This window comes from Bufo bufo, chromosome 6 (genome assembly GCF_905171765.1).
Source record: "Bufo bufo chromosome 6, aBufBuf1.1, whole genome shotgun sequence".
Classification (NCBI taxonomy): domain Eukaryota; kingdom Metazoa; phylum Chordata; class Amphibia; order Anura; family Bufonidae; genus Bufo; species Bufo bufo.
Genome location: NC_053394.1, coordinates 201635778 through 201648094, shown reverse-complemented (window position 1 = coordinate 201648094; position 12317 = coordinate 201635778). Strand labels below are relative to the sequence as shown.

The 12317-nt window shown below is 41.2% G+C and overlaps 1 protein-coding gene across 1 annotated transcript in view; it reads left to right on the top strand.

Annotated features, from left to right (window-relative positions):
* The window catches only part of CXCL12 (C-X-C motif chemokine ligand 12), a 120358-nt gene extending 108516 nt beyond the window's left edge, over positions 1–11842 (top strand). Inside the window, exons 2-3 of the mRNA XM_040435257.1 lie at positions 10265–10382; positions 11405–11842. Of these exons, the coding sequence (XP_040291191.1) occupies positions 10265–10382; positions 11405–11495 (209 nt within the window). The 3' untranslated portion in view covers positions 11496–11842. The remainder of the gene's footprint in view (positions 1–10264; positions 10383–11404) is intronic.
* Positions 11843–12317: the final 475 nt, after the last annotated feature.

The following is a 12317-nucleotide window of genomic DNA, read 5'->3' as shown; positions in this document are numbered from 1 at the left end:
GTATATAGGATCTGTATATAGAAGGATGGCCGTGCGTTATTAGGGTTCTATGGTTATAAGGGGGTTAAAAAACCTCAGTTACGTTTGCAAATATAGGTAAAGATCAATAAATAAAATAAAATAGGTATCAATAAAATGAATAAAATATACATAAGTAACTCACTTCACTGGGGGAGATAGCCTGAGGGATAAGCATAAAACACCCAAAGGCTAAACTCCCCCGGCCAGGATCGCTTGTAGAATCACAGGAACAAACTGCAGTCACCACGCAAAGGGCTTCTGGAAAATTCCTTTTATTGAATCAAGGCTCAATGAGTTTCGGGGGCTGTGTGAATACCCCCTTCCTCAGGAGCAATGTATAGATAAAAGCATATAGAGCAAACAATGGTAGGTATGGGCTATTTATACCCATCCTAGTATGTCTGGGCGCCGCTCCGTTCGCCCGGTATAGGCTCCGGTGTCTGCGCTCCCTCTTCTGTACTGGAGTGATTTCTTGTATGAGGCGTATCCCTTGCTGCAGCGCTGGCCAATCGCAGCGCACAGCTCATAGCCAGGCTATGAGCTGTGCGCTGCGATTGGCCAGCGCTGCAGCAAGGGACACGCCTCATACAAAAAATCACTCCAGTACAGCAGAGGGAGCGCAGACACCGGAGCCTATACCGGGAGAACGGAGCGGCGCCCAGATATACTAGTAAGTGCAGGGGGACCCCTGGGCACCGCTCTGCCCACTGATTTAGTTAGTTTTTAGTTTGTAGAGTAGGGAAAGGTCCTCTTTAAACCCCCTTAATGACCAGACCACTTTTTACAATTCTGCACTACACTACTTTCACGGTTTATTGCTCGGTCATACAACTTACCACCCAAATTAATTTTACCTCCTTTTCTTCTCACTAATACAGCTTTCATTTGGTGGTATTTCATTGCTGCTGACATTTTTACTTTTTTTGATATTAATCAAAATTGACCAAAATTTTTGCAAAAAAATGTCATTTTTCACTTTTTCTGGTAAAATTGTTCAAATATAATTACATTTCTATTCAAGTTTGTGTCAGAATTTATTGTGCTACATGTCTTTGATAAAAAAAAATTCAATAAGTGTATATTTATTGGTTTGCGCAAAAGTTATAGCGTTTACAAACTATGGTGAAAAAATGTGAATTTCCGCATTTTGAAGCAGCTCTGACTTTCTGAGCACCTGTCATGTTTGTTGAGGTGATAAAATGCCAGGATAGTATAAATACCCCCCAAATGACCCCATTTTAGAAAGAAGACACCCCAAAGTATTCGCGGAGAGGCATGGTGAGTTCATGTATGATTTAATTTTTTTTCACAAGTTTGCGGAAAATGACACTTTCTGAGGAAAAAAAATAAATAATAAAGTTTCCATTTTTGCAAACTTCTGGCAAAAAAAAAAAAATCTCCCACGGACTCACTATGCCCCTCAGTGAATACCTTGGGGTGTCTACTTTCCGAAATGGGGTCATTTGTGGGGTGTGTTTACTGTTCTGGCATTTTGGGCGGGGCTAAATTGTGAGCAACCCTGTAAAGCCTAAAGGTACTCGTTGGACTTTTGGCCCCTTTGCGCATCTTGGCTGCAAAAAAGTGTCACACATGTGGTATCGCCGTACTCAGGAGAAGTAGGGCAATGTGTTTTGGGGTGTATTTTTACATATACCCATGCTGGGTGAGATAAATATCTCTGTAAAAGACAACTTTTCCAATTTTTTTATACAAAGTTGTCATTTTACAGAGATATTTCTCTCACCCAGCATGGGTATATGTAAAAATACACCCCAAAAAACATTGCCCTACTTCTCCTGAGTACGGCGATACCACATGTGTGACATTTTTTTGCAGTCTAGGTGCACAAAGGGGCCCAAATTCCAATGAGTATCTTTAGGATTTCACAGGGCATTTTTACGCATTTGGATTCCAAACTACTTCTCACGCTTTAGGGCCCCTAAAATGCCAGGGCAGTATAAATACCCCACAAGTGACCCCATTTTGGAAAGAAGACACCCCAAGGTATTCCATGAGGGGCATGGCGAGTTCCTAGAATTTTTTTTTTTTTTTGGCACAAGTTAGCGGAAATTGATTTCTTTTTTCTTTTTTTTCTTACAAAGTCTCTATTCCACTAACTTGTGACAAAAAATTTAATTTTACATGAACTCACCATACCCCTCACGGAATACCTTGGGTGTCTTCTTTCTAAAATGGGGTCACTTGTGGGGTATTTATACTGCCCTGGCATTTTAGGGGCCCTAAAGTGTGAGAAGTAGTTTGGAATCCAAATGCGTAAAAATGCCCTGTGAAATCCTAAAAGTACTCATTGGAATTTGGGCCCCTTTGCACACCTAGGCTGCAAAAAAGTGTCACACATGTGGTGTCGCCATACTCAGAAGAAGTAGGGCAATGTGTTTTTTGTTGTTGTATTTTTACATATACCCATACTGTGTGTGAGAAATATCTCTGTAAATGACAACTTGTAAATTGACAACTTTGTATAAATTTTTTTTTAAAGTTGTGATTTACAGAGATATTTCTCACACACAGTATGGGTATATGTAAAAATACACCCCAAAACACATTGCCCTACTTCTCCTGAGTACGGCGATACCACATGTGTGACACATTTTTTTTCAGCCTAGGTGCGCAAAGGGGCCCAAATTCCAATGAGTACTTTTAGGATTTCACAGGGCATTTTTTACGCATTTGGATTCCAAACTACTTCTCACGCTTTAGGGCCCCTAAAATACCAGGGCAGTATAAATACCCCACAAGTGAGCCCATTTTGGAAAGAAGACACCCCAAGGTATTCCATGAGCGGCATGGCGAGTTCCTAGAATATTTATTTTTTGCCACAAGTTAGCGGAAAATGCAATTTTTTTTTTTCTCTTACAAAGTCTCATATTCCACTAACTTGTGAGAAATTTTTTTTTTTTACATGAACTCGCCATGCCCCTCACGAAATACCTTGGGGTGTCTTCTTTCCAAAATGGGGTCACATGTGGGGTATTTATACTGCCCTGGCATTTTAGGGGCCCTAAAGCGTGAGAAGAAGTCTGGAATATAAATGTAAAAAAAAAATTACGCATTTGGATTCCGTGAGGGGTATGGTGAGTTCATGTAACTTGTCACAAGTTAGTGGAATATGAGACTTTGTAAGAAAAAAAATAAAAGAAAAAAATTTCCGCTAACTTGTGCCCAAAAAAAAAAAATCTTCTATGAACTCGCAATGCCCCTCAAAAGTGATCTTTATAGCGCCGCAGCGATTTTACGGTGTTTTTGCAGTGATTAGAAAAAAAATTATTCTGTCACTGCGGTGGGGCGAACTGAACGCAAGTGTGCGCACAAGATCAGGCCTGATCGGGCGAACACAGCGTTTTTTGTAGAGCCTATAGAACATGTCCTTTTCTATATAGTTCTGGCAATGTGCGGATCCGCAAAATGCGGAAAGCACATTGCCGGTGTCCGTGTTTTGCGCATTCGCGGTGTCCGTGTTTTGCGGATCCGCGGATCCGCAAAACATATACGGACGTCTGAATGGAGCCTTACAGGGGGGTGATCAATGACAGAGGGGTGATCAGGGAGTCTATATGGGGTGATCAGGGGTTAATAAGTGACAGGGGGGGTGTAGTGTAGTGTGGTGATTGGTGCTACTTACAGAGCTGCCTGTGTCCTCTGGTGGTCGATCCAAGAAAAAGGGACCACCAGAGGACCAGGTAGCAGGTATATTAGACGCTGTTAACAAAACAGCGTCTAATATACCTTTAAGGGGTTAAAAAAAATCGCATCTACAGCCTGCCAGCTAATGATCGCCACTGGCAGGCTGTAGATCAACTCGTTTTCCTTGCGATCCTGTGAACGCGCGCTCCTGTGAGCGCGCGTTCACAGGAAATCTCGCGTCTCGCGAGATGACGCGCCGATGCGTCTACGAGGAACAAACCGACCGCCCGCAGGACGCATCCCTGCATTAGGCGGTCGGGAGGCGGTTAAAACCGTTCAATTGGAATCACGGCTTCATGTGGGTCACCCTCGACGTATCTGCTCTTTGCAGCAACATTAGACACGACCTAGGGCTTCTAGCTGTGAACCACTTCTTAGAAACAGATCCCTCTATGCCCTCGACCCAAAAAGACTTTATCATCCAAGAAATTAAATTTATCCTACGCCACAATTATTTTTTTTTTAATGACACCATCTACATCCAGGAGACTTCTTCATCGGTCTGTTTGAAGAGAAATTTGGCCTTATTTCCCATCCAAATATTCGTCTTTACCACAGATACATCGATGACATCATTTTCATCTGGGATGGGGAGGCTGAACAACTATTGAATCTTATAGAAACACTAAACACCAATGACTGGGGACTGACATTCACTTTAGAATACAGTCCATCTGACGCAATCTTCCTTGACACCCACCTGACTGCAACACAGGATAAGATCATCACAAAAAAACATTTAAAAAAGTAGACGCCAATAGCTACCTAGATTTTAAAAGCTGTCACCATCGAAAATGGCTTAAAAATATTCCCTATAGTCAAATGAAAAGAGTCAGGAGGAACTGCACCGAAGACCTCGCTTGTAAACAACTACTTAAAACACTTACTGACCGTTTCCGGGAAAAAGGATATCCAAAAAAACTTATAAAGGATTTTCTTAAAAGAACATTGATGAAGCCCTCAAACCAACTAAAACAGAGACTAAAAACAACACTAATACCCAACAATAACAGAACACTAGAGCAACCCACGGAACTAGTTTGATCACTAGATACAACTCTAGACACATTGATATCCAAAAAATATTGACAAAATATTGGGGGGTCCTACTAAAAGACCCAATACTAAAGAGAGATCTACCGCCCCTCCCTTTGATCACCTATCGACGTGCGCAAACACTCAAGAACATTATTGCACCTTTCTGCCCAAAATTATTACCAACTGCAAAAAAGGTCTTAACCCTGCCAATTAAAAAGGCTAATCCCGCTAAGATAGGTGTATATAGATGCAAAATAAAGAGGTGCATGTGCTGTCATACCATAACACATAATAGCAAGGAAGTCGCCAGTACCTCATCAAAAGAAAGATTTCTATTGAAACAAGAGATGAACTGTGGGTCCAGCAATATCGTCTATCTTCTCCAATGCCCATGTAACTTACAGTATGTAGGTAGGACCACCCAGACACTGCGCGAGAGAATGAATGAGCACTGCTCGAATATCAGATGTAAAATCGCAACACACAGTGTCTCACTGCACTTCTCCATCTGTCTTGACGGTTACCCTTCTGCCCTGAAAATGACCCCCCTTGAGTGGATCCCCAATTCCTACCAAACACTCTGCAGAAAAGAGATGTATTGGATCTACCAGCTCAATACTCTCTCTCCATTTGGACTCAATGAGTCTTTAGAATACATCAATTATTAGATACACATTTTGGACATCTACATAGAATCATTTAAGAAAGATCCTACTTCAGTGACCCTTTACAAGAATAGTTAGGATCACTATATTCAATCATCTCGTATTCTGTCTCATATACCTTCACCCCTACATACTCGTACTATATTCCCTATATATTCAGCATATTTATTTACTATTTATAATATACAGGTTTGGCCTTAACCTTAGGTTACCTCTCATTTTCTCGTAATCCATATACACACACATATATATATATATATATATATATATATATATATATGGATAAAAGCCAAAAAAAGCGGAGACATCTGCTTGTCTTCCCCAGATCCTTACCCCTAGTTCTCGGACACCCCTTGGCCATAACCCTTGGTCTTACTCAAGGGTACCACTCATTTTTTCATTACATATATATATATATATATATATATATATATATATATATATACACTGTGTGCAGAATTATTAGGCAAATGAGTATTTTGACCACATCATCCTCTTTATGCATGTTGTCTTACTCCAAGCTGTATAGGCTCGAAAGCCTACTACCAATTAAGCATATTAGGTGATGTGCATCTCTGTAATGAGAAGGGGTGTGGTCTAATGACATCAACACCCTATATTAGGTGTGCATAATTATTAGGCAACTTCCTTTCCTTTGGCAAAATGGGTCAAAAGAAGGACTTGACAGGCTCAGAAAAGTCAAAAATAGTGAGATATCTTGCAGAGGGATGCAGCACTCTTAAAATTGCAAAGCTTCTGAAGCGTGATCATTAAACAATCAAGCGTTTCATTCAAAATAGTCAACAGGGTCGCAAGAAGCGTGTGAAAAAACCAAGGCGCAAAATAACTGCCCATGAACTGAGAAAAGTCAAGCGTGCAGCTGCCAAGATGCCACTTGCCACCAGTTTGGCCATATTTCAGAGCTGCAACATCACTGGAGTGCCCAAAAGCACAAGGTGTGCAATACTCAGAGACATGGCCAAGGTAAGAAAGGCTGAAAGACGACCACCACTGAACAAGACACACAAGCTGAAACGTCAAGACTGGGCCAAGAAATATCTCAAGACTGATTTTTCTAAGGTTTTATGGACTGATGAAATGAGAGTGAGTCTTGATGGGCCAGATGGATGGGCCCGTGGCTAGATTGGTAAAGGGCAGAGAGCTCCAGTCCGACTCAGATGCCAGCAAGGTGGAGGTGGAGTACTGGTTTGGGCTGGTATCATCAAAGATGAGCTTGTGGGGCCTTTTCGGGTTGAGGATGGAGTCAAGCTCAACTCCCAGTCCTACTGCAAGTTTCTGGAAGACACCTTCTTCAAGCAGTGGTACAGGAAGAAGTCTGCATCCTTCAAGAAAAACATGATTTTCATGCAGGACAATGCTCCATCACACGCGTCCAAGTACTCCACAGCGTGGCTGGCAAGAAAGGGTATAAAAGAAGAAAATCTAATGACATGGCCTCCTTGTTCACCTGATCTGAACCCCATTGAGAACCTGTGGTCCATCATCAAATGTGAGATTTACAAGGAGGGAAAACAGTACACCTCTCTGAACAGTGTCTGGGAGGCTGTGGTTGCTGCTGCACGCAATGTTGATGGTGAACAGATCAAAACACTGACAGAATCCATGGATGGCAGGCTTTTGAGTGTCCTTGCAAAGAAAGGTGGCTATATTGGTCACTGATTTTTTTTTGTTTTGTTTTTGAATGTCAGAAATGTATATTTGTGAATGTTGAGATGTTATATTGGTTTCACTGGTAAAAATAAATAATTGAAATGGGTATATATTAGTTTTTTGTTAAGTTGCCTAATAATTATGGACAGTAATAGTCACCTGCACACACAGATATCCCCCTAAAATAGCTAAAACTAAAAACAAACTAAAAACTACTTCCAAAAATATTCAGCTTTGATATTAATGAGTTTTTTGGGTTCATTGAGAACATGGTTGTTGTTCAATAATAAAATTAATCCTCAAAAATACAACTTGCCTAATAATTCTGCACTCCCTGTATATATATCGTTATAAGCCGAGACATTTGCTTGCCATCGCCAGACCCTTACCCCTACTGCTCGAACACCCCTTAGAACATGATTTCCACTGGCCCCGCCTTGCCGTATGAGACAATACTACATACAGACGCTTCATCTCATTTTATACATATTTTTATACATATTCGTATTTTCATATATATGGGCTTGTATCACACTGTATGACACTACACTACATGCAGGTGCATTTACGTTTCTTCGCATCTTGTACTTATACATAAATATTTTTTATATTTCTTGTATTTTTATGTGTATTTTTATGGCACATTTTTACGTGTGCATATTTTATTTGTGCATATATGTATGTGTATATGTGTGTGTATGAGGGTATCCCTCTATACACATCCAGATGTTTATGTTTCATTATATGTGTACCTTCGGTATTATGGGACCCTCACCCACAGGTTTTGACCCCCAATATGCGTGCAGTCTTAAGAAATTCGACCAATGTTTGTTTTTAGCGTTATATATGGACTGTAACATGACACAATATACTGATGGTTATTTATATTTTCTATCCTTACTATACCAATATCGATATATTCGTGCCTTTCCCATTCTATTATTTTATTTTATCTATTTTCTGTATCTCCATCTCTGAGAATTGTGTCCAAAATCCATTATTTGATTTTCCCATATCCTTCTGAATGTGGGGCGGAGACTTTTCACCTTGCCTGCCAACTCTGGCTGCACTTTAATCGGTAAACCGGAAGTTGCATGGACCGCATGCGTTCCACAATGCGGTCCATGTGCCAGAAGTCTAGCCACTGTAACGTTACATTACCCTACTTCGTGAGATTTCTTTACCTCCTAACTTCCGGTCGCACCACTAATGACTTAAGGAGGCGTTCCTGAGTATTGACGATCTGCGCATGCGCAAACGGACAGTTTATGGAAAATCTCAGCGGAGTTCTTCTGCACACCGGGACACTGCGCATGCGCCAGAGAGCCTCAGTAGGGAAATATTACGGCCCAGTGCGCAAGCGCGGCTAACTCCAGAAGATCCATCCTATCTCCGCGCCTGCGCAGTGTGGGGGTAGGGAGATCTCATGGCAATATTTTCTGTTAAATAAATACTTATTTAACAGAAAATATGGCCATGAGATCTCCCTAGGCAATGTGTGGATAAATTATAGATAAATAATTATGGATTTATAAATATATATATATATATATATATAAACTGTCCGTTTGCGCATGCACAGATCGTCAAAACTCAGGAACGCCTCCTCACGTCATTAGCACTATAATTCATGAACTATAATTAATGACATAAGTTGTGCTGAACAATGTGAAAGAATGTCATTCCATTTGGTCACAAAAAGGTCGGAAAATATGGTAGTGGAATTTTTTGGGATTCTTAATCCCCTTGGGTCATGGATTTTTCAATATATTAGACAAGAATAGTGTGATCCCACCATAACCGGAACTCTTGCGACAGAAATTTTTCCAAGTACGACAATATTGCTGTTCATTTCCAAATCTCTTTGGGAGGTTTTATCATTAATAGAGAATACAGAATCTGCCTTAGATCTACGATCAGATAAAATAGAAAACGCCATTGAATAACAGGTCCACAGGTGAAAGGAATGTCTGAATTATCAAAGGATGTTACAAAGGAAGTTCCACTTTGCAGAAAAAGCGGAGAACAAACGGTAGAGCTCGGAGAAAAAACCTGCAGCAAATGTCCAAAACATTACATTTCCAGCTCACCTTTTTACAAATGCTCCGAGTGCACAGAATAAACAGGTAGTCCATATAGCATGTGAGAAGAAAGGTTTCCGGCACTGTGATACTTTTCAGTAGAAACTTCCTCTTTATTAATGTAATATAAATCCATGTACAGACAAATCCTTACAACATGTGGTAGTTGATGCGTTTCGGACCAGTGTCCTTAGTCGTGACTCATATTGATGCTGGAATGAGAGAATTTAAAGATCCCCCAAACACCCCACTCCTACAGGAAGTGGGGGGTGGGGAGGTAAGAACAAAATCATCCCTCCAGCATCAACCCACCTGTTCCAAAATCACATGTGGGTTTAAAACTGGTGTTTAGACAGTAAGGTAACACAAAAGGACATGACCCTCTCCTACCTGTCTTAACCATACTAACCCTAAGCCTCCTGCCCTGAACTCTACACTGTTTCAGGGATTCACACGTAATCTGCCTGCCTTGACCTCTGTCTGTTTCCTGACTGTGCATTGTCAGATTCTTTGGTGTCTGGCAACAATTTCTCTGGCCTCAGTGGGTCAGCATCCAACCACATCTGGACTTTTTCATGAGGGAATGGCCTGGTTTGTACCCAGCAGTAAAGGCCAGATTCCTGTATAGGGGTTAAATGTTGAAAACCAAGGGAACACCAGGATAATACCCTCAGGACTAGCCCAAAGTCCAGTTGTTTAGTTGGCACAGTGGGTCCACACTCACTGCCCATAACATCCATGAACAACAGTGGAGCCATTTTTGGAAAAATTTAGACTTCTTGTTTTATAAAATCCTGAGGCTTTATATGACTATAATACAATCATGGCTATTATTATTTGAGAATTAGAGCTACTTAATAAACCTGCATATTTCACTTGATTCAGTATATCTTCTAAGCAGACGAAAACACTTGCACGTCCTTAGTTTTTTCAACTTAGAGCCTTTATTTATAGAATTTCTCAATATCTGTGGCAGTTTTAACAAGAGATTGCTATATAACAGGAAGTAATCGCAAATTGTTTTGTAATGCCTGTTCTCAAGGCAGGGGTTTAACTCCTAATGTTTGCGTTTTGTCCCCACAGAGAAACCAGTCAGCTTGACTTACCGATGTCCTTGTAGATATTTTGAAAGTAATGTGGCCAAGAGCAACATCAAACACCTGAAGATTCTGTCCACCACCAACTGCTCTCTGCAGATTGTGTAAGTGCAAAGTAATAGAACATACATATTTTTAAAGAAATAAAGGAAAGGTCCATAGAAGAAGAAACATGGGAATTCATTCCAAGCTTTTCTAGTGAGAAGTGTGCCATTTTTACGTTAGCATATGCACAGTTCTTCCAGATAACGTCCTGTATTTCACTATGCTTCTTCGAGACTATGCTTCAAGCGGTCCAAAATGGATCAGTTTTGCCCTAATGCATTCTGAATGGATAAGGATCCGTTCAGAAAGCATCAGTTTGTCTCTGTTCCGCCTCCATTCCGCTCTGGAGGCGGACACCAAAACGCTGCTTGCTGCTGATGATGCGGAGGCAAACAGATCCAACGTTTTCACTGACACAATATAGCACAATAGAAAAAGGATCCGCCCACCCCCCCCCCCCATTGACTTTCAATGGTGTTCAAGACGGATCTGTTTTGGCAATGTTAAAGATAATACAAACGGATCCGTTCTGAACGGATGCATGCAGTTGTATTATCGGTGCGGATCCGTCTGTGTAGATCCATGACGGATCCGCACCAAACGCAAGTGTGAAAGTAGCCTTAGTAATAGTGCCCTAATACCACATATACCAGGATGTCATTGACATAGGATACATAAGTAATTGCTAGAAGCTATAATACAAGCATATACCTGGAGAAGGGTTTTCACGTCTGAGAACTCATGCAAAATAGTGATCACTGACTGGACAAGACTCTGCAAAGACCCCCAAAGAAATATATGCACATCATACAATCTTCTTAATGGCTCTTACTATACTGTTATTTATAAATATGACCCTATACATTATTCCTTATTCTTCAGGGAGCTCAAGTAGATGTTCCTTCAAAAAAATACATGTTATTTCAAAACAGATGCTGGGACTTGACTTGGGGTTCTAGATGACAGATTTACACTATACTTTATTTTATACTAATAGCATATGCACAAACATATTTTCTCCCTTATTTTTTCCCACCCTGTTTAACTTTCTTTCACATAATTATATCATAATCTTTTATAGGGCTCGTCTTAAGCACAATGGAAAACAGATTTGCTTGGACCCTAAGATTAAGTGGATCCAAGAGTACCTGGATAAAGCTTTGAACAAGTAAACAGATGACGCAGATGTTCAGCTCCCTCTACTGGCATGAATGTGTTATGACAAAATCTTCATGGGGACTCACACTCCTGTAACCTGGAATCTTGTAAAGTATCTGGTGCTGAGCCTTGTTAGAGATCCCATGCGGGCCCAAGACCAAATGGGTTTACTCTCCATTGCTGGGACATCCTAGTGAGCAGTATGTTACACAGTCATTGTTCTTTGGAGCATTTACAGCAAAAATATTTAAAGGGAACCTGTCACCTCCCAAAACCATCCCAAGCTGCCAGCAGTACCTGCGTGTAGCCATGCAGTGTGTTTCTGATGATGCCTTTCTTCCTGAAGGCAGATGCAGCAAAAGTACTGAAAACGTTGTTTTATCCCCTGCCCGGCGCGCTTCTCCACATATCCTTGAAGTCAAGGAGGCAGCGGCCTCCTTGCTTCAAGTCACGGTAACCATGACCCCTACCCTGCCCCTTTGGCTGGCTTTGCCGAACTCTTTGCATAAGCGCTGTCAGTCAGATCGAAGGGGCAGGGAAGGGGGCGTTGTTACCGTGACTTGAAGCAAGGAAGCCGCTGCCTCCTTCACTTCAAGCATGTGTGGAGAAGCACGCCGGGCAGGGGATAAAACAATGTTTTCAGTACTTTTGCTGCATCTGCCTTCAGGAAGAATGGCATCATCAGAAACATACTGCTGGCTACACGCAGGTACTGCTGGCAGCTTGGGATGGTTTTGGGAGGTGACAGGTTCACTTTAAGCATTACCTGTGCCAGGTTCAGACAGTAGAGCTGTTAAATATATTAAACTTATTTAATTAGAGAACTAGACAATCAC